This window comes from Pocillopora verrucosa, chromosome 6, assembly GCF_036669915.1.
Source record: "Pocillopora verrucosa isolate sample1 chromosome 6, ASM3666991v2, whole genome shotgun sequence".
NCBI classification, from domain to species: Eukaryota; Metazoa; Cnidaria; class Anthozoa; order Scleractinia; family Pocilloporidae; genus Pocillopora; species Pocillopora verrucosa.
This window is the reverse complement of record NC_089317.1, coordinates 5,330,411-5,353,749: the sequence shown is the minus strand read 5'-3', so window position 1 is coordinate 5,353,749 and position 23,339 is coordinate 5,330,411. Positions and strand designations below refer to the sequence as shown.

At 38.3% G+C, this 23,339-nt stretch overlaps 2 protein-coding genes and 1 pseudogene across 2 annotated transcripts; 1 reads left to right on the top strand and 2 right to left on the bottom strand.

Annotated features, from left to right (window-relative positions):
* Window positions 1-1,665: 1,665 nt before the first annotated feature.
* Window positions 1,666-4,104, bottom strand: LOC131796097 (uncharacterized). The gene has a single exon (XM_059113736.2). The coding sequence runs from the start codon at window positions 4,102-4,104 to the stop codon at window positions 1,666-1,668; it is 2,439 nt and encodes an 812-aa protein (XP_058969719.2).
* Window positions 4,105-4,770: 666 nt separating this feature from the next.
* On the top strand, window positions 4,771-12,551 carry LOC131768648 (uncharacterized). The gene is made up of 3 exons (XM_066168321.1): window positions 4,771-4,944; window positions 11,579-12,225; window positions 12,368-12,551. The coding sequence occupies exons 1-3, from the start codon at window positions 4,771-4,773 to the stop codon at window positions 12,549-12,551; spliced, it is 1,005 nt and encodes a 334-aa protein (XP_066024418.1).
* A 2,018-nt stretch (window positions 12,552-14,569) lies between these two features.
* Window positions 14,570-15,580, bottom strand: LOC131768637 (G-protein coupled receptor 83-like; annotated as a pseudogene).
* Window positions 15,581-23,339: the final 7,759 nt, after the last annotated feature.

Below are 23,339 nucleotides of genomic sequence, written 5' to 3'. Positions count from 1 at the left end.
TTTCGGCCGCGCAGGGTCTGGGCCCATGTACACAAACAAATCAAAATGGCGTCCCAAAGTGAGCCTGACCAAGAAGAACTTTTTAATGGGATCAAAGGAGCATTAAAGCGGCAGAAATCGAAATTCGAACGCCAGATTTCAAATGTTCACAAGTTGAAAGATCTAGATGAGACATTTAACGCACTAGAGAAACTGGCCGAAGCTGTTGTGAAAGGAAAATATGGTCCCCTTCGCTATCGACACGAGCATGAAATCAGTCATGTATATCCAATGTTGGAACGAACAATGATAATAGCTAAGAATGGAATTAATACACGCCTTACTCCACGGATGAGTAAAATCCATCCTTGGGTGATCTGTTTCGATGTTCCGATGCCGCAGGAAGTGTTCAGTCTATTAAACAAAGGGATCGTAAATCGCACAAGTTATGGTGTAGATGTTTCGGAGAAACCCGGTTCAGTGACAATAACATTCACAAATATGAGAAGACTGTGTGCTTTGTTCAATAAATTTGAGGACTGCGAAGCATTTACAAAGGAGCTAGGAGCTGGAAAAGGGGTGGTAAAACTTATTGTTGACGACAGGAAGAATGGAATTATGAGATACAAGTTTAAAGAGGAAATTTTACAATTTAATTTCCATTACGGGTACTGGAATGCATTTGGCATCATTCAGCATTGAAACAGGAGCAGTTTGTTTTTCCAGTATTGATTGGATGCAGTGGTACATTCTTAAATTGTAATCGAGTCGAGACAACAACATATATGTAATAGATGTTATATTTATGATTTTATACACTTCTAACACAATTGTGGGTACATTAATTGTCTTATATGTTATTGTTGCAATGCCCTCAGTGGAATTAAAATATAGAAAAGGGGAACAGTCTCTGGCAGACCCCTAACAATAAAAATTATTCTCTTAAGGAAACTATTAAGCAGATTTACTAACAACACTGTACATTTAGAATATTCGTTACATTTAGAATATTTTTGACATTTATTATAGTTATAATTACATTTATATTCTTAATTAATTTAAATTTAAATCTGTATTTGTAATTGTATTGTGTTTAGCTGAAAAACCCTTTCTAGGGAGCATCAATAAAAGTATGTATGTATGTATGTATGTATGTGTGTGTGTGTGTGTGTGTGTGTGTGTGTGTGTCTGTCTGTATGTATGTATGTATGTATGTATGTATGTATGTATGTATGTATGTATGTATGTATGTATGTATGTATGTATGTATGTATTAAAATAAAATTTCTTTCCCGGTTATTAAAATAGGTTCACGCTCTCAGAATTTGTTATTATTATGAAAATAATTGAGGTAGCCGGAGAGTGTCTGACACATGATCCCAATTCTGTTATTTCTTTGGTACAATGTTTTGACTCCGATTTATAGTTAGTCGGAGACACGGTGGCCTAGTGGTTAGCGCGCTGGACTCCGGATCCAGAGGTCCGGGTTCGAGCCCTGGCCAGGTCATTGTGTTGTGTTCTTGGGCAAGACACTTTACTCCATAGTGCTTCTCTCCACCCAGGAGTATAAATGGGTACCAGCAAACTGTCAGGGAAACCTGACAATAGTTGCTTCATGCTACGGAAACTGGGATAAGCTCTGGCAGTCATGGGCCACTAGGCTTGTAAGACTAAGCCACGACCAAGTTAAGACAAGTACTTCAAACACTCTCTAGTAGGCTTTCCCTCCGCAACAGACTTCTTGATCTCATCCATGAATTTATGACCACAAAAGAAACATTTGTCGTCGTGTTCACCTTTGGAAAACCCACAGGACCAAAAGTGTTGTGCATCTGTGGTAATGCGATTGGGGATGAGGCTGTCTCTTGATTGATGATATGTCAAGAGAGATGGCTGGCGGAGAGGGAGCCAAAGTTTACTGATGTAATCATGCCTGAATACCTGATTCCAGCGGTCTTTATAAAGGCTGTTTCTTGCATAGCTGGCAATTTGAACATGCTTGGCTTCCCTCCCTTGCATGGTGTTCACTCCTAATCCAGTTTCATATTTCTCAAATACCCACTGGGTGTGAACTGGGACCAAATGTCCAATGCTCCAAACTGTCCCTGATACAGTGCCTGTGAAGAGTGTGACTGCTGTGAAGTAATCCCGAGCTAAGACCTTGAGTTCATCAATGGCTGGCTGAGTAATGTGGTACATTGAAAAAATGGAGGCACAATCTCTGAGCTTCATTGCAATGAAAACAATGAACAAAAGTTTCATAAGCAATTTGGGATCATCTGAATCCCCCCTGATGGCATTCACAAGGTACATAAACCCATGCAAAATAAGTCTTGAGTCCTTTCCAGTCAGTCTGTAAGAAAAGTCTTTGTCCTTAGACCTATCTTCCAGCATCCACTTTCCTAGCTGCTTTTTCAAACGTCCAGCTTTTACATCACACTCTAGTGCCTTCATGTACCTTGACATTGCACATGCTGGGGATAGGTCTGATAGGCTGGAGATCTTCTGTGGGAGGTTACTTGAAGAAATTGCTAGGTTTAATAGCATTGTGTGTAAATGCTGTACCCCATTGTTTTTAAGGTGAAGGGGCTCTACAACCTCTTTATCACACAACTTTCCAATCAGTGGCTGAAATTCCTGCCTTGATTTATTACTGGCAATAAATTTGGTGATTTTTGTTCTTTTTGTTGAGGCTGCAAGGCTGGAGGGAAGCTTTGCCTTAAAACTTTCTACCTGTTTGGCAATGTTTAATCTATCTTTGTATGGCCATGGTTTCCACTTGCAATCATTCATTAGCCCAAATTTTCCATTCAGTGTAACACAGTCCTCTTTTGATACATTTGCAAAGCTGGAAAAATAAGTGGCAGCATTGTTAAGTTCCCCATTAAGGAAAGCCAGAAATTTCATGTCTGAGGGAACCAGTTCAAAAGTGAAGGTTACTTGCTTCTCTGACACTGTATATGTTTTCTTCTCAATTGCTTCAATCTTGGAGGTTAATTGCAGAGTAAATTGCTCTACACATGGGTGGTCTTCTTTGCAGTTGGCACCAAATAAAAGAAAATTGTCATTTGGGCTAGCCACTCTTGGCCCAACATTTAAGAAACTCACCAACCAGGACATTGACTCATCCCACTTCCCAAAGGGTGCTCCATCCCCCCCAATTGCCACTTTAAAGGATCCTTCTTTGTGACCAAACCAATTAAGTTTGTCATTGTCCTTTCTAAATTCATTTGTTTCAAAGTAAAATTGACTAAGCATAAATAGCATTGTCTCTAAGTCTCTGTAGACCCCATCAACTCGTTGATCCCTGGGTAAGGTAGTGCACAGTGTTTCTCTCACTGACAAGGTCTCTCCAACATTGATTTCTTCAATTTTGTGCATGAGAGCACTGTAAGCAAGTGGCCTTGGAATGGGAACTCCAAAGCCAAATTTGATTCTCTCCCTTGAAAGATAACCTTTCATGGTTCTTTTCCCAGTATGTCTCATAACCATTGCTGATCTCCCCTGCTGGTATTTTACTTTTCCAATGATCCCCCCTGCATACAGTAGAGATAAGGAACGGATGAAATTTTCATTGCTTTCCTCGTACTCCTTCGCTTGAGCATTTATTTTCATCGCAGCTGCCCTTTTAAGCTTTTTAGAAGAATCGAAATATTTAGAAATATCAGCCATTTTGCCATATTTGAGAACAGTGGAAAACATTCCATCAAGAGCAGGAGTTCTATTTTCCACGGAACCTCCGTTCACCTCTGAAGCAGCAATCAGGGTCTCTAATTGCCTTCTGTGGGCACTTCGTCTCGGTAAATTTAATTTACCCTCTCCAGTGAGTTCAGTTGGGCTTTTTTTCCTACTTGTAGAAGTGTTTTGCAAGATTTCAAATGCTGTCGCACGGCTTTGAGTTGGCGGGGTCACCTCAAGCTCAAGCTGATCCACACATTCTCGTATTTTCTCGCCATTTTTTTGTAGGCGCTCTAACTTTTTTCTCAGAGCAGAGAGCTCTTTACTCTTTGACAGATACTCTTTTCGAAGGGTAGCCCTTTCTCTAGCTAGTTCAGCTACAGGGAATCGTTTCTTCTGCGAAAATGCAAGCGATCTCCGAGGGGTTCTTCTCTTCTTACTTCCCATTGCCCGATCGCCACGGTCATGGGCCACAGGCTATTTCCTTTCAATTAAAATTGAGTATTTTTGTTACAAATTTTTACACATATAAAAGCAAAATTATGACCGCTCAACTCGAAATTATAAACGATCAATATCTCTTCTGTGGTTCTACCGTTTCCTTTTTGAGCAAAACGAGTGCTTTAACATTATTTACCTCCGTTTTTGAAGTCGACTGAAGACTTATATTTGTAACTGCGATCGTTCTTTGGAGCCCTGTGTTCACTACGAATGCAAAAATCAAGAAATATGGACAAAGTCGATGAATCAGATATCAAACTAAAGCTTGAAAGGAATAGATTTTATTTTTTAGCGCCAAACGTTTGTTTTCATTACAAGTCTCCCGCAAACAGGCAAAATAGATGACTCCCCGGGTCCCTCTGAGTCGCCATGAAAATGGCCGAGCGAAATTTGGCCTTAAAAGGACTGGAATCTAGTGGACATTTCCTTGGCCCAATTTGAGGTCAAAATTTCCAAGCGTGAGTAGGTAACTCTGTCATTCAAGGTATTCGTACAGCAATATCAGCTAAAGTAGACACTTCTGTTTTCAATACAGAAATAAGTCACAAAGAAAGCATCGCTAAAGTAGATGCAAAAGTCTCTTGACTTTTACCGCTTGGTAGTTGAAAAAAGATGACTGGAGATCTTGATATGAATCTCAGTGATATTGTAAACGTAGCTGATTCTCAACCTCATGATAGTTATCGTGCTGCGAATGTTAAGTTTGTTAACATTACTGTTGCTGATAATACTGCATTTATGAAAACACAATACGAAAAATGTGTCAGTGATCAATTAAAGCATAAAGTGAGCATGTAGCTATGAAAAATGATTTAGCTTATATTATAAATCAAACTGGTCACTTTAGTGATGAAGATGATGTTGATGGGAAAGACTTCGTTAACAACCACTTTAGAAAAAGAGTCAAACCTTTTGATTTTCAAACAGACAATTTTAAAGCTTATTACAGTGGAAGAATTGGTGTTAACATGTATCAAGTAGTAAAATCAGAATATACTGTAGTTTTTTAATTATTTTGGGACGGTGATAGAATTGATATAAACACAGTATCTTTTACAGTAACAGGCTCAATTGAAAACGTTTCGAGAATGACAACCACCAGTTTTGATAAAAATACAAGAACTATTGTTCATGCGACAAAATTTTATAATCCAGCACCAAATTATTTCATGTTTGATATTATGATGAAAAATAGAAGTGGTGCTGCATATCTAAATAAAATACCTGTGGTCATTTATGGTGTAAAGGGTTGTCATAATGATTTTTCAGTTAGTTTTTGGGATAAACTTTAAGAAAAGACAAACCAAGGTATAACATTTAATGTACCGATAGAAGTTCCTGATGCAACTAGACCTCAAAATCCTATTACTAAAAAAAGTCTTTGATACTGCAACAAAAAAAGTTTACTATCGCAGTACAATGTATGATAACAACTGATCATATGGAATTTTTAAAACCTTCTGACCCTGTTAGTGTAGGTATTGTTCTTCAGTCTGACTCTAGAGCGATCGACATTCACTTACAGTTGTAAACGAAGTTATTTATTTGGTATCTATTTTTGATAATTATAAATCTCATCTTAATTCATACCTACAAATAAAACTTAAAGGCGATGACGGTTCTATTACAGAATACGATCATCATTTATTTGATACTAAAGACGACAAAGGAGTACTAAAGTTTTACCCTTTAAATTATACAATACAAGCCCATCTCCAAGAAAACACCCAAATTTTAGTAACAAATACTGTAAATACCCTAATATTTCGTGAAAGACTATATTCAGAATTTATTATAACAAAGGTATTACAGAAAATTAATGATATTACTAATTATAAAATAAGCTCAGTTATGCACGCATTCTGATTGGTTCTCACTCATAATCTATTGGAGGACAGAAGTACGGATGACGTCATCTTTAAAACTTTTGTTAATTCTTTATCCTATAAAAGAAATAGATTCCAAGTTGCCGTAATAATACAACTCATAATTGACGTCAAAATGTGATAAGAACGTGATAAGACGTCATAATGACGTCAAAATGTGATAAGAACATCAGTGACACATTCGGCTGCGCCTCGTGTGCCACTTTTTTGTTCTTACCACATTTTGACGTCATCTGTGATCTATTACTGAACAGACGCACGACAACTTGGAATCTATTTGTTAATTGTATTATGAGTTACAGCAATGGTGTTTTAAATTTACTAAATAACACAAACAGAACAATAGCAACTTTTTGAAGAGTCTTTTATAAAAAAAGCAAGTTTAACAATTTTCCCAGAAACGTAGATTCTTTCCTGGTAGACTTTACTGATTTGACTTCTTATAAAAGCGGAGTAGTGGATGATTTGTTTTCATTACCTATCGCAAATAATGAATTGACATTATTTGGATTAAATAAATCAAACTTCTACATTCCAGTAAAATTTAACCAAGCCGACTCTTTTATTATGCTGTTTGTAGTATACAAAGGTGTACTATCAGTTACCATCCATGATAATAACAACTTTTGCACTGTCGTTTATAAAAAATAATGGTGATTGCCAGTTTAACCTCTTAATTGATGATGGTAATTTTAGAGACTTAACCAAAAACATTCCAGTGGATCATCAAGATGAGTAGTATGCTTTTATTTACCAATTAACAGACAGATGAAACTTAAACTATTAAACTCATCAGCAGTATCAACCATTAAAATAGACTTGGTTTAATGCTAGTATATCACTACACCATGATAATGACAAATATATTAAAAAGCCAAGAACTTGATGAGTTTTTTTATGGATAAATGCTACGAAAACAGAAAACAATGGGGTATGGGTGAAAACCTGCCAAAACATGCTAATGTTGGTTATGATGACTATGGTCAACATGGTAATTTAAAAAGGATGCTGAAAATACCATATAAGGTGGTAGACGGTAAAAGATTTTATCTATTGCATCAGAATTTCCTATCACACCGAAAACAAAGTTATTTGATAAAGATGGAAAAGAAGATAAAGATATTAAGCTTGATAAATAGTGTGATATAGCTGTTTTGGCATTTTGGACAAGTATATCCCAAGCATCCTATGGAATATCATTTAAACCTAGAGCTGCTCAAATTAAAGTTTTTCGTAATAATGAGTTTGATGAGTGTTTGATTCAATCATGTTATATTGATGAAGAATGATATCTATATAATTTTTTATAAACTTCGATTAAATTAGGTTTAATTTTTGTGTTGGCACTTAAATGGTGCGGAGTTAACTGGGAAATTCAATATAGAAAATTTTTTTCGAGTTTAATCGGAGTGTTCCCGCTGCGCTAATTTGAATTTCCACTAAAGACAAGTTTTACTTTATTAGATTACAGCATATTAACTGTTAACCGAAATTCTGAAAGTCAGAAAAGCAAGATTTATTACAAGACCTTTAAGAGCGAGATCACGGCATTTCACTGTGAGTTACCGTCGCATATGACTAGCACATAATCTGACATTTTACTGATGCATAGCGAATCTACTGGCGAATCCAAGATTTGATTTAGATGTTTTGGAGTGAACCTTGAAGATGGTTGCCAGTAAGGGAGGTAAGAGGGGTAGGAGGGTTAGCGAAACACATTTACCCTCCGGAAAATTTCAAAATTAAAAGACCTTACAAATACGACTTCCGACATTTTAAGGCAAGCTGAGTGCCTTTTAATGTTTCATTTTTTTTTTATGAGAAATGTGCTATTTTTCATCAAAATGATGTCAGGTTATGTTAAAAGGAATGACAATTGTGTATTCACACAGGGAACTGCATTTAATTAATTTTAATAATATTATGCTGTATTTCAAATTTTATATATGAATTTTGTGATTAAACAAACATTGGAACAACAAGAAACAATTTTTAGGGATACTATTTCGCAGAATGCTGAGCCAACGCATCAAAATTCGTTGGCCTTATTCATCAAATGGTCATCGGTGTCAAGCCTGACATGCAAGCTTTCAGTTGTCATGTTGGTCCGTATGCATCATTTGACAACTTGAGCTACATAGAGTTGTTTTCTCGCAATTCAAGCAATTCGTGGCAGCGTCTATATATACAGCTAGTTACTTTAACAGTTCAAGGTTTTTCCAAGCGTTCTTTAAAGTTTTAACTCCGTCGACAATTGCAAGTGCTGTTGACAAGTACTCGGGGATTCTACAAATAGTGAATTTGATACCGTCCCAAACATAGTACTGCCTTGGTTTGTGTTTACATCGACCGATTATTTTGTTGTTGTCGTCCAAGGAAAAATAGTATTCCCAATCACCTGCTCCAGATATGAGGACGAACTGGTTTCCTGGAAGGGCAAATGTGAAAGCTGCATTTCCAAGATCAGCTCCATCTTCCGATACTTGCGGAAAGAAATGGATGGCCGCTTTTAAAAAATTGACTTTCATCTGGTCGAATTCACTGAGACTTGACTTTACTTCCCGCAGCGATGCAATCTCATTTCCATTTCAAATTCTTCCGGAAACCCCTGAAATTTTAAATCATCTTACATAAAAATCCTGAGAAAACCATTGGCGGAAGGAAAAAAAATGGCAACAAACTCGACCCACATGCAATGCCGAGTTCTTGTAGGGATCAAACCTGTTCGGGTCCACGACGATGGCAAACGATTGAGATATCATCCCTGCAATATCTCAGCAAACACCCATGAGAAGTCTGAGAGCCGCCTGACAATTTACTTATAACCAACCAAAAATTTCTGTTACGGTATAATTTAACCGACAGAAAAACATTGCAATCCTTTTGGAATGAAATGGATGGCCGTTTTCAAAACTTTAACTTCCATCCGGTCGAATTCACTGAGACTTTACTTTCCTTTCCACAGCCATCGAATCTTATTTCCAAGAATATGTGGGCTTGTTTTCTTCACTCTGATTTTCAATTCTTCCGGAAACCCCTGAAATTTTAAATAATCGTACATAAACATCAAGGCAAAGAAAAAAGGGGCAACATACTCGACCCACGTGCAACACCAAGTTCCTGCAGGAATCCAACTTTTTCAGGTGCACAACGATGGCAAATGATCGAGATATAATCACTGTGATATCTCAGCTTTTCAATTTTAAAACACTAACGAAAGGTCTGAGGGCCAGTAATGTTATATTTTTGATTCCGTCCGCGGTTTGAATTACTGCATCTTGTTAGTTATGGAAATACATCGGGTAGCTGCTGATTACTCTGTTAGGATCTCAAGTCTTAAACTTACCGATAACGTACATGTGCAAATAGGCACATGCACATGACTCCTGCTACGAGCAAGGTTGACTCAATCCTGTTTTAAACGTTGTCTTCTGAATATGCGCCAAATGTAATCCCGACTTAAGACGGCTCTGGTGAAATTAGAAAACATTCGACGATATCTCATAATGTCTTGGCATGAAGAAAATGGCTTTTCTAGGCATACTTTTGCAACAGTATTACTTTAATTAAAGAGAAATGTCACGATACTCAGTTAGAGCACTCAATTTCCTTTTCATTAAGTCTGTCTTAATCCACTTCCAGCTCATGAATTTCATTTGTTATTTTCCGAAATCAATCTAGGTAAAAGAGGTAAAAGAGCGAACTGTTTCTTTCCAACCTAATGCTTCTTCATCTTCAAAAACCGAATAGCTCTTCCAAAATAAAATATAAAAAGGAATAGAAAGTATGAAGAAAAAAAGGGAAAGAGAAAAATAAAATAAATAAACTCACACTTTAAGCAACAATGACTAATGAATAATGCCCTACTGCTTTCGTTTTCGTATGTTTGAAATTTGCGCGTCTTCATTGCGCATGTCCTTGAATCTGCAACTGTGGATATCTGGGTAAATGTGATAACAAATGAATTATGCATTAATTATGGTCGCGACTGCAGTCGCATTCGATTCAAACTTTCCAAATTTAAAACTGAATAGAAGCTGGCATTTTACATGGACTTTAAGTTTATTTGGCTCATATTAAATCCCACAGACGGACTTAGGCCCTGTCCACACGTATCCGGATATTTTTTTATCCGCAGTTTTTTCGCTGTGATTTGGCCTTTTCGCTGTGATTTGGCCTTTCGTCACGAATACGGTTGATGAATCTGCAACTTTTTTAAAAACGGCTCCTAGAGTCAAATTTGGGACGAATCTACGGATACTCATCAATTTGGATTGAACAATGAAGCAATTGTGATAGAAAGACAAGTGGAAATCGCGCTTGGCATTCGTACTTCTATTACCTACTTATCGCCCAATTGGCTTCCAAGCGTGATTTCAACTAGTTTTTCATGAGGTACACACGTGATATCCATTCACTTTACAAAAGGGAAAATAAACATCATATGCTGCATGAAAGCGAAAGTAACCCGTATCTTTTGTTAACAAAAAAAAAAACCGCCTTGCCGTGAACGAATCATAGACAAAATTCCATAGCCGTAAATTAAGTCAATCGACTTTTTTCCTGAGCTTGCTAGCAATATCTTCAAATTATGGGAAATAACAAGAATGACATCGGAAAGGAAAAATAACCTTGTTGTCAAACTTACAACAGATATATTCCTAAAGGTTAAGCTTCACATACGGTTTTTGCCAAGCAAGAATATATATATATATATATATATATATAACTAACTGCAGACAGTACTGTTTCGGCCTTCTGGGCCTCATCAGTGCAGTGCTGATGCTAGGATGGAGGTAAGACCATATAGCCACCCCAAGTGATCTCACATATGTGGGATCATCTAAGCCATGCCAGAGTGCTCAAACTAGAAAAACTAGTGAGCATGCATAATGCTAGCAGCAATGACTCATCCTAGTAGAGTGCTCAATTTGGACATGAAAGCAAAGCTTTGTTTTTTATGCCAAAGAGCAATATCTATATATATATATATATACATATAATTTTATTCGCGGACATTTGAAGCTTAGGCCGCATATCACAGCTTCACTTTAATAATAGACTTAGGTCTATTTTGTCTCGATTGGGCAGGAAATGTTTCTTCTCCATGAAGACGTACATTGCACTTGTTTACACGAAATTGATCTCGTCAGAAAGAACACCTGTCTTAAACAAACGTTGGTAAGACGTAAAAACCAACATTTTACGGGTTTGTTACATGAAACATGCACTAAGCAAACAGCTTGTAATTAATAATATATCTGATCATCATTTCATAGTGCTGACACTGAGCTTGCATTTTTTGCTTTTGAAAATGTACATACAGGCAAATTTTTAGTGGCTTCATCTGCTACAATTATTGTTTACCAGAGAGGTTTAGCTGTATTTCCAAGAAATTTCGGCTCGATTATTAAATATTAATGAGTGTAGACATAGTACGACAAAAAGAAAGCTGGGGGAAAATGGCGTGAGAATTTCCTGAGAATCTTGCAGGCTACTGAAAGCATTTTTTTTTTTTGCATTTTACTTGCCAGGATTACCCAAGCAACATTTTAAGAGTTGATAAAATATCATCAAAAGTCCTCGGAAAAGAGATCGCGAAGCGTTGCGGAAACGAAGGACACCATGGAAATCTCAGTGAAGATGACCAGTCAACCTTAAAATTTCTGCGCGCTGCCATCTCATTCATCTCGAACGCAAATGACATGTGCGCTGATCTAACAAACGCTGCCTTCATTATATGGCAGCCAGGGAAAGAGTTTATCATTCAAGCTAGAAATGGAGATTGGGAGTTTTTCTTTTCAGATGGCCACTGTGTTCGCGAGGGTCCCAAACAGTTTTCAAGCAATAAAGACTACAATTCCTTTATCAGAAACCTTTTTTCTTGGTGGTTACAGTCACCAAATACCGCCGTTCGTCGACCATTAGTCTTGACCTGTGAAGTTCAGGAACTCACGTCCAATGTTACTCTTCCTAAGGTGACGGAGGAAGAAACTCGTAAAACTCACTCAACTGATGCCTCGAGTCTTACAATTAGTGCCCACATTCCATTCGTTTTTCTTTTTAAGGATTACTGGGGTAGCATGATCTTCTACGTTAAAAAGATTTGGTCGATGTTCCTTGGAGGAGAGATTACCAAACGCTGTGGAAACGAAGGACAGCATAATGATCTCGAGGAAAGGTAAGCTGCCATCTCGTACACCTCAGAGGCAACCAACATGGAAGAGAGTTGTCATTCAGGCTAGAAATGGTAACTGGGAGTTCCTTTTTTTCAGAAGATCTTATTAATACTATTCATGGCCACTGTGCTCTTCCCCTGACAGAATATATGGCCTTGCCAATCGAAACGGTAGACACAGAACAGCACCAGGTCTATTAGATGGTTTGCTGGCCTTAACGTCTGCTGCCCAAAAAATATCTGTCCTGCTACATCTCGACGGAGAAAAAGATGAAAATAAAGAAATAGGAAAATTTTGTTACTACCTTGATATCATGGGTGACAAATAACTCCATAATCTGTCAGACAATTTGAATTTGTTACGTATAACAATTTTTTCAATTTTATCCCGCTGTCAGACACTTAACCGTAACCTTTGGCTGGTAATCTTTCGCCTTTTCCATGAGAGGTGTATTCATTTTAATCACAACTAATGGCCTGCCAAGTCAACAAAAATTGACTGTAGACTTAAACTTAAGATATTCGATAGAGGCCAAACAGCTAGGGCAATAAATGGTTTTTATAAATAAATCAAGAAGTTTAAAACTTTTTTTAAACGTGTATCTATATCTAGGAAATCAACTGAAACAATTTTTTTTGTTTGGGATTCCTCGGCACTTCAGTGTCTCTCTTAATCCTTTCGCTCCCAAAATCTCATTAGTAATTCTCCTTACTGTCTGCGATACAACTGTTATGATGTTAGCTCTGAGAATTTATTGAATCAACTAATAATCCCCTAGTTGATTTTTTTTCTCATGACTTGTCTGTTTGATATTGTATTGATTTGCTAAGGAGAAATTCTGTCATGGTCACTCATGGGAGTAAAAGGGTCATGTAAGAAACGTTTTAGAACCATGCATCATTGCATCAGGATTTTCTATACATTTCTCGTGATGAATAATCAAATAAATTAGCGTAAACAATGTAAAAATATGTTTACATCTCTCCTTTTTGTTTCAAAACCTTCTTCATTTTTACTTCGACTTTGGAAAAATTCTCTTAGTTGGGTGTGTGAGTAACTTTGTTTGTTGTTCATTGTATAACCTTCTGTAAAGATGCAATGACAAATAAAACTAGCTTCTGAGTAGACCCACACAATCAGGAGACACCAACGCTCTTTGTTCTCTTCTTCTTTATTACATTTTCTATAGCTTACCAAATTGTCCCTCTCTTTTATTCACTGTAGTGCATGCTCTAAAATACCTTATTAGTGAACATGTAGCTAATGTGTTGACTGTCTTCGCAGAGTTTAACCCCTTGTTCAAGATTCTGACCCGGTCAAATGCATTTTTTATACAAGTTCACAAACACATCCAAAAAAAAAAATCTTGAATAGTAATAGCACTTCACAACACTCTCTTTTTCCATAGAGGTCTTTTCAAAGGGAGGTCGCATCCAAAATCTCCCTGCATTTGCTTCTCAGTACTCAACAATTTAATCTACGAGAACGGCTTTCAGAATATGGCAATCCGGCGGGAATTAAGAGGGCAATAATGTTCTGTGTATCGCAAAAAAATTAACTAAACCGGTACCTTTGGCTAGTGTGTTTGGGGCTCTAAAATGCACAACTAAATGAGACATAAAACCTATATTCAGCTCTCCCAGATTACACTTAAGTAGACCTAAAAGCCTTGATGACTGCTTCAGCAAGAAACAATAACAAGGTGATACTAGAAAAACCAAATGTGCCTTTGTTCCAAAGGTACATCAGCCAGGGTTTGCGTACACATTTACTGGTTATATTGTTGCTGCCATCGTCGGAAAAGTAATATTCCAAATCTACAAAGTACAAATCTCCTTTCAAAACAGCTAATTATAAACTTACATTGTTTGTTAAGTTATTATCGTGAAAGCGGTATGCAAATACACTTAATCAACGCTACCCGGAGCACTGAAGAAACATGTCAGTGTTTCCTTCTTGACCAATACCCTCATGGGGCTTTTATGACCATTTCAATCAAATTGGAAAACAGTCGTTGTAAATAATCATAGTGTCTAGAAATCCAAGCGAGTCAAGGAATCGACCCTAGGGAAAAACGAGAATAAATCCAGCGAGTAATAAGGTAGAGGGCTTTCACCCGTGACCACCAGATCACTAGTTCAGCACCCTCACCACACTGGCTCAAAACAATTGATCACAAATATCAATTTCTCATGGAATTTCTCGGATTACCACAGTAACTTTTATGAAACCGTATATAAGTGTTTTTATTATATTATATAATTAGTAATACGTAAATCCTTTTAAAGCGAGTTTCTATCGTACAGTTACCAAATTGGTAATAAAAGTTTCATGTTATGAGAGAGATCATATTCTTGATTCATTCTGTATCGCTTCATCTTCAGGTGGTAAGACGGCCTCTGATGTTTTGATGGTGAGACTTGAAGGCAACCCGCTGCTATTTCTACTGACGATCCTAGTAAATGCCGTATTTGTCTTGGTACTCAGAATGTACAGCCATGGGTTAACGGCACTGTTAGCGTGTCCAAACCAGAAACACACAAAGCTGACAATCGGCTGTATATGTAGGTAAGCCTTAGATTCGTGAATGATGTACATCATGTGGACCACTTGTGGTGGGAGCCAACAAAGGGCAAAGGCACAGGTAACGATAATGAGCATCCGAACCACTCTTCTCTTGGAGGTTTCGAGTTGCGCCCGATTTCCTCTCAAAGTATTCACTCTAGGTGCAACATGGAACCATAAATTCCATGCAGTGATGGCATACAGGCAAGAAATAACTGCCAAGGGGATGAGATAGTTGACGACGAAAAGGAAGAGGTACATTCCTCGAAGAGCCCAATCTGGATCACCCAAGATGTAAACAGATAGCATGCAATAGGAAGAATTATTGTAGTTCTCCACGGTTTGAATAACAGGGAAAATGGACATGGAGACCAGTGACCCGATCCAAATAAATGGAACGGTTAGTTTGGGCTTTCGAAACCAAAGATAGCGGCGGAGGGGATGAACGATGGTGCAGTACCTGTTGATCGCCATGAACGTCAGGCAGAGAATGGATGCTGTTAACGTGACATAGGCAACGTATACAACACCTTTGCACATGACTTTTCCAAATACTCCCGGGATCATCCACAAACCGTCTGTATATATTTCGGAAATCGACCAGGGTATCACTACCAGGTTACCAGCAAATCGGCGATGGCCATGTTGACGAACATAAAGCTTGTCAGTGATCTGACTTCAGGTTTCTTCCACACGATATAGATGAGGAAACTATTCCCTGCAAACGCTACGAACATCGTGATGGCGTAGAGGACTGTGATAACAATCCACTCGGTATTTGGTTTCATCTTTAGTTCCCTGATTTTTCTGTTGCTAAAGTTTAATAGGATTACATTGTTGTTACTGAATAAATAATCAGTAAAGGGAACACCCATGGCCTCCTAAAATCTTATTCGATACCAACCTGGGGTGTGGTGAGAGGAATCGATTGTAAATTGAAAGGAAACAAAACATTTAATTTTTTTTTTAACTAAGTTCACTTTGATTGAGTCGATGATATTTCAGGACGTCACTGAAGCTGTGAACAGGAACGGAAATACTGGAAACAGGAAAAGGAATGCAGCAGGACATTTTGATTTTCTCCGTTAGTAACCCTGGTGAAAAATCTTAGGGTGCGTTCCATTGGGAGAATCCGAATCAGGATTTCTGATCCGTGGCGTTCCTTTCGAGCAAGCCATGATCTATCAAATCCACTATGGACAAGGATTCATCGGATCACTGATCTGCGTGATCTAAAGACGGATCATTGGATCACTGATCCAAAGCGTTCCTTTGGGCGAAGGATCCGAAATTAACCATTTTGCCCACCCATTTCTAATTTGTCGTCTTCTCGTTTGTCGTGTTCTGTCCCGATGAATAAAGATAACTCTCAGAAATAGTTTTTTTGATTATTCTCAAATTTCTGCACGGTTCCTTCATTTGTTCGCATAATACCAATAACGAAAATTATCAGAAAGAAACGATAACAATAACATAATATTCGTTTTAACTAATCTTTTATTCTCAGTTTAATATCCGGTAGAATAAAAAAATAACACCAAAGATAATGTATGATATCTTATTAAAGACACCGCTGGCGCATGTATATAACTATTTTTGATGGACTGTAAAGTTATTAGAATTAGTTTGGAAACAGGAAATCAATCTGCCTATATGTTCGCCTTACAAAGTCGACTTGTTTTTCCTCCAAATTGTTGTGAGTTGAGAAGCGTTGAACGTCTCATGGCAATTCAACGTACCTGTGATAGAATGCACTGAAGTCCGCTGTCAGCAAATAGACTTGTAGCCTCCTATTACTAAAGGAAGATCAAAAAAAGGGAAATTTTTGCATTTCATCCGCGCTGATATAAGCGTTTTTCCAGGTTGATCTAAAATAAGAAACACGCTATACCTTTGGAGATCGATAAGGTTGCTTCCCCAGTCCAACGGTTTGAGAATTCAGTGGCCCGAGACTGATGAACCCTGATGAACTAAAGAGCATATTCCTGATCACTTCTGTTTTTAACCATCTCAAAATGATTTGCTATGAATATTGATGCGGGTCTCGGTTGCATCTCTTGTTGACAGCCGGAAAGGAATATCAGACATAAATGTTTGCATGTGGGAGTTCTGAAATGGATCTCAAATCCAGCATGCCTCATATTAATTTCCATGGCTTGTGCAACACGGGTTTACGTCTTCCACTTTGAAAGTCACATAAAAACTACTTAGAGCTCAGTCAAGAGGTCAAACCTATAAACACCGTTTAGAAGCTATTTGTCTTCACGGCAGGCCTTATGTGATCGACTTGTGTTGGGTTTCATAAAGGCATAGTATTTTAATGAATTTTACTTATAGCTTATTGAATATAGGGATAATTTTTCATTTACCATCGAATTAGGACATGTCACATGTCATTTACAGTCCGTTCTATAAATAATCCCATTTTTGCTTTAGATCTCCTCGGTGACTTTAATTCATAAACTCGAGTATAAAAAAACAAACAAGCAAGAGGGAAACCCTATTTACGTGCGGAAATTGAAGATTAACTTAAAAAGGAGATTTAGTACTTTCTCGCGAGTCTTAAGGCAGGTGCTCCGTATTTTAAACTCATTTTAGTGAGTAATTAGCCAAGTGGTTTCACGAACAGTGTGACGAACCAAAGAGAAAGTTTCCTTCAGTAGAATGGACAATTTTAGTGTAGGAAAATGTAAGAAAGTGAAGAAAATCTGGGGAAAATACGAAATTATGTTCTATGTATGTCATTTTACTTCTTTGTGAATTTGTTGGTTTGTTCTTGATCACGACCAGCTGTGAATCAATGACAGACCTTCTGTCCAATTCGGTCTGTAATCATACGAGTGATAACAAAATCGGACAACCGCGCAGCTGTCTTGTTCGTTCAGTTTAAAATGCTAGCAACAATGAGCATAGAGGGGAGAGGTTTAAGTTTTAAAAGTACTGTGTGATAGTCACAGGAGCTCGATAAATGTAATGACGCTTATCTCATGTGACATGATAGCTGAGCAAACCAGAAATAAAAAAGACGCATGTACAGGTACGTTTGAACCGTGCAAAGGAGGGCGTTTGTATCAAGCGACGATGCCTTCCTAGATGATAATAAAGCTGAACTAGAAACCCCCTCGCGATCTGTGTACTTGTTAAGTTGGAGATTCGAGTAGAATACTCCTATTACTGTATGGTTAGTTCATTAGCAAGCCAGCAGAAGTTGTTGCAGAGGGGCTGCTCTGAGTCGCGGATTTTGGTCTTACTTTGCTCTGGGAAACGAAACTGGAGGAGCTTTTAGCCATGGTAGAGACACAAGAAATTGGTTTAAAATAGCATGAGATGTGGCCGTGCAGTGTTGAAATGACACAGATTTATCAACACAGGTAGCAAAACGACTTTCACGAAAACAGACAAAACCGCGCAGACCATGCACAGGGCTGCGATCTCTAGCCGTTTAATCGTTAGCTAAGAAGACAGACATTTTGCTTTAAGAGACTTAAAAAGAAATTCATTGAAAATAATAGATGATGGCTTACCCGGAGTCTCTTGACAATAGACAACCAACAACAGTCCACCGTCGATCGTAGCAAAGACCATTCGTAACTCAGTCGCGACTTATAACCATTCGAGAAAGAATTTTGATTTTAAGATGAGATCCCAGACTCTTCACGGGCATGTGTAATTTATACGTGATGGATGTGATAGGAAACAAGACAACGCGTGAGAAGATATTTTTTAAGCTCAAGTGAAAATAACAACTGGACAAAGTCCGCCTCTCTGCGCTAGCAAGATGACAGTAATTGGTAAAGGAGACGGGTCCTAGCGAATTGAACTCCAGACTTTGTACTAGCTTTAACCAAACACAAACAATCACGTCCACTCTGACTCGATTTGCTATTGCACTCAATAATAAATTTCATTTGTAAGCAAGGCTTGATTTTTTTACAATAGCGAGTTAGCTGAGTGGATTCTTCCTTCGATCAGTTGACAAAACGAACTGGTTTGACTGGTGTACTCGTTGGTTTGAGAAGTAGAAATTTTAGTTCGATGACGAACACACTGGTTCAAAGCTGTCCCTTTACGCTATCATCAAACCAAATCATCTACCAGCGCCGCTTAAGTAAAATAATAGGAGCATCTACACAATACAGGGCCAATCTTGATGGAAAATTTACAATCGACTCTGGCCCTGCGGACATCTCACCATCGCGTCAAGAGCCCCAGTGAGACGCATCAAGAAATGACTGAATTAAACTCCCGTTTTTACTACGGACTCGGGCTATTACTGAAATGCGGACACTTTCATGCCACCCAGCGAAACACTTCACTTCTCTTTTTTCTCGCTATAGCGGACACTTAGGTACTTCGTCCAAATCCTTACTCACATAATGCAAAGTGACATTGCGATAAAAGAAAATACAGAAACCATTCTTCAATTGGCTGCGAACATGAGAACTTCCTGCTTGCGGCCGAAACTTTATCCGGTTTGTGAGGCCACGTTAGAAATGTTGTGTTTGCGTAGTTACATATTATCTCATATGTTTAGGGTCACCCTAGGGACGTTTCCATCAAGAATCCGTCAAAAAAGGATTAATGTCTGTCATTGCAACGTGTTTCCTTATGCGACCGGTGTTTCACGAGTTTCTAAAATTTCGGAAGGTCCGCAGAAACTTCAAAGACATCGAAGCGTATGGGTGGGGCAAGGAAATTTTGAAAAAATTGAGAAAACAAAAGACACCGCTTCCGGAGCTGTCAACGCTAGTCATTTGACCCAGATATGACCTGCAGTTAAACTATTCAATCGATGGGAATTTTAATATTCAGCCGCCAACTTTCAGCATGGATGGATGTTTTCATTTTTATTAATATTGCGCTAAGGTCATTCGTAAGCCAAAATTTTCGTCATTTCGAACCTCCATTCGCTAGAACGATCTTAGATAAAGCGGAACCCAGCGTAATTTTGTTTGGGCTGTGGTGCGACCTGGGCTTTTAACTTATTTTCTCTAGTATCCCGCTGTTACGGACTCTCGCTATTACTGACACAAAATCTCCCCCCGAGGCTGTTCGAAATAACGGGAGTCGAGTGTATCAAGAGGCTCGTTTGGTTCGGCAGTGGATGAAAGGAACCAGAAATAATGAACATACACGTCAAGTCTTTGGTGGTTTTACAAGTGGCTCCTTTGACTCAGCAGAGGATGAAAGAACGACTCGACTTGACCTTGACTCGGCAGAAGATGAAAGAACGAGGAATAATGAACATACGCGTCAAGTCTTTGGTGATTTTACTAGCGGCTCGTTTGACTCAACAGAGGATGAAAGAACGAGGAATAATGATTATACGCGTCAAGTCTTTGGTGGTTTTACTAGTGGCTCGTTTGACCCGGCAGGGGATGAAAAAACGAGGAATGATGGATGTGCGTGTTTAGTCTTAGATCTATATGAGTCGGTGGTGGCTCGGTTGGCTTAGCAGTGGATGAAAGAACAAGGAATAGTCGATTAATGTGAAGTCTTAACTCTATATAGCAACTTATAGCAACGAATTTATGTCTGGAAATTGCAGGTACGGTTGAACCGCGCGAAGGAAAAGCGCTCGCATCAAGCGACGATCAAAGTGCTTGTATCAAACGAACATGCATACGTGATCAATTTTTAACTCAGCTACATCTCTGATGTATCTACACAGCTACAACTCTGATGTACACACTCTGATCTACAACTCTGATGTACACACAGCTACAACTCTGATGTACACACAGCTACAACTCTGATGTACATTGGTTTGGAAAAAGAAACATCACATTTATGTCCGTAATGACGACTCTTCCGGTTTTTCAGCACAAAGGAAAGGCATAGAGCCGGAATTTATTCAAATGTCATCCCACTTTTTTCACACTTTACATCCTCGTGTTAACCTTTTTGTGTGCATCACTAATAGATGCATTTGATACAAAATTCCCTACATTTAATGTTTAACTGTAGATTAATAAATTTGAAGTTTCCAAGAAGTCTCGATCTCAAGTACTTGAATTTTTCAGAGGCCAAATCACTTCTCAACTGACTCCGAACAGTTAGTTGCCCATTGAGAAAATGACATTTAATGTTTCGAGGGTCATAGAGGCTTGATGATTTTATCCAAATCTTTCAATGGTATACTCTTTTTGATTTGAAGAAACTTTACCTAATTTCTCCATCAACTAGCATTTCCGTAATAATTACTAGAAACAACTGAAATTTGAAATTTTTTGCTGAAACAATTTCCTCTTTTTTTTTAAAAATAAATTCGAGCAGTTTCGTAAGTGATCTTTTCCTAGAGGGCATAGGTACAAAAGAAAACAAGAATACGAGAAAGACTTCTATGTCTGACTGCTTTTTCTCTTAAGTTATACACCTGATAAACACTCGCTATACTCCGCCATAGTTATGTATAACAAGATGAACCACACTCATTTTGATTAGTTTTTATTAACGTTCAGTTGGAGGACAGACTCCTTGTTGGCGCCCCGATAATCAGCATTAAAGCAAATAAATATTGCCGTGGGTCTCTTCAGTAGGAACTCCCATCAGAGTCACTCTGGGCTGTGCTTCGTGTGGCACGATTTTGTTATGACCATTTTCGTTTCATCCACGAAGATGTGGAAAACTTGAATTTACGAATTGCTGTTGTTGGCATTGACTATCTACAGATTTATTTCCCCTCTTCCCACGAAATGCAGATTATAACGTCTGATAACATCTGCATCGGACGCATAAATCAGTCAAAAACGGTTCTGGAAAAAGATTTTTTAGCCATTTTTCACGATGGCGGGGCCAAGGTCTTTTGCCAATTTCAAAATATGCTATCAGCTCCTACAACTTTTTATGTGATGAAAGAATTTGGATATATATATATATATATATATATATATATATATATATATGTGTGTGTGTGTGTGTGTGTATTTCTCGCGTTGTTTCTTCTTTTTCTAATTTCAGGAAGTAAGAAGCAACAACAGAAGTATTCCTATCAAAGCGAGGTGCCATTTTCAGTCACACCTGGTCGGATACCTTGAAAACAGAGCATGACACGTGTTTTACATGAAAATAATTCTGATGCCTCTTTGAAAAGAGAAAAAAGGCTTGAACAGTAGACATCGCAAGATTTTTGGCTACGTTACAAAAAAATACTTAATGCACTAGAAGTGCACACATCGAGTTCTGGATGCACTTGAATACTCTGTTTAACAAATGCAGACGTACTTTTATTTAAATCCCTTTCCCTTTGTCAAGACGAACAAAACAAAAAAAATACAGTCGTCTTGCCTCGAAGCAGGACAAATTTTATCAGCATAAGATTAGTGCCTAAAAGTTTTTATAAGTAAATAACCAGTTCACGTGAATTTTACGAGTTGAGACTGACAGCTTGTAGTTGCCAAATCACATCTTCTTCTTCTGACAGGGTTGGTGGGTGAGGGGGGGGGGGGGGGGGGAGGAGGTGACTGGAAATGGGCGAGGATGCTTGTCGTACCTTTCAGGGGTCAAAATCAGTGATCTGGTACCTTTTACGGTGTCTCAAACATTAGTGGACTACCAGAGACCCAGCTGATACCTTTTAGGGTGATGATCTGACTTGAGCCTCTGGAGCACATCGATAAAGGAGTTCTTATTTTTGGGATTTTTCAATCTTTTTATGTTTAAATTGATACCTTTTAGGGGTAGATATCAGTTGTTGCCACTCCCAGACGGATAAGACTTAGGTACCTTTTAAAATTTTACAGGGATCGTTTTCGAAATTCCCGGCGCGCATCCTCGCCCTCTTGTGTTTAGGGGTTCCCCGGGGGTGCTGATATGTGCAGCACACTTGAAATTTAGCAAGGAAAAATTTTGATGTGATTTTCGGTGAAGAGAAAAAAGGTTTTTTCAACCTCTTGTAGCTACTGCCGAAGGGCCCTTTAGCACTGTGTGCTTAATTACGCGTCCCGCCAGACGGCGGGAAGCCTACAAAGTGCTCAGACATTAGTATAGAAAACTCCGCCTCTGTCTGGATTTTTGGTAGCCTACTGACCAATTCCCAATCGAGACCTAAGTCTGACGGGACGCGTAATTTTGCACAAGGTGGTAAATAACCAGGTTATATGAATTTTCCAGACATCTTGCGTACTATCTGTGGTACACGCTTGCCAATTCCCCAATAGGTATTTGGAATCTATATCTACGAATGAAACCACGAATCCACCCTACACCAGTACCAAAATTTGATCTATGAGAAGGGCAAATTGTAAAATCATCGATATCTTTTGGCGTCTCGAAGATGCCGGCTCGCGACAAAATAAGATCTACTTTAGTTTCTGGATCTCTGCGAGTAACTTGAAATGCCTTTTTTACAACTACGCAAGGGAGCGACCTGAGATATGCAGCGTCGGTCTTATCGATAACTATACCCAAAATCCCCACCAGCGAACGATTTAAATGAACGGCAAATCTCCTTGTTAGCATTTAAAATGAGACGCTTATACAACAGATCAATTAGCTAAATCAGTATGTAGCTTGTCAATCGAATTGACTTTTGTGAAAATTCTCTGACTTC

What these genes read in the sequence shown, in the direction of transcription:
- LOC131796097 (XM_059113736.2), bottom strand. Translation starts at nt 4,104, where the DNA reads ATGGGAAGTAAGAAGAGAAGAACCCCTCGGAGATCGCTTGCATTTTCG.
- LOC131768648 (XM_066168321.1), top strand. Translation starts at nt 4,771, where the DNA reads ATGACTGGAGATCTTGATATGAATCTCAGTGATATTGTAAACGTAGCT. An exon ending in GTGATCAATTAAAGCATAAA is followed by an intron (nt 4,945 to 11,578) that starts GTGAGCATGTAG and finishes TTTACTTGCCAG; the next exon opens with GATTACCCAAGCAACATTTT. An exon ending in CATAATGATCTCGAGGAAAG is followed by an intron (nt 12,226 to 12,367) that starts GTAAGCTGCCAT and finishes TTCCCCTGACAG; the next exon opens with AATATATGGCCTTGCCAATC.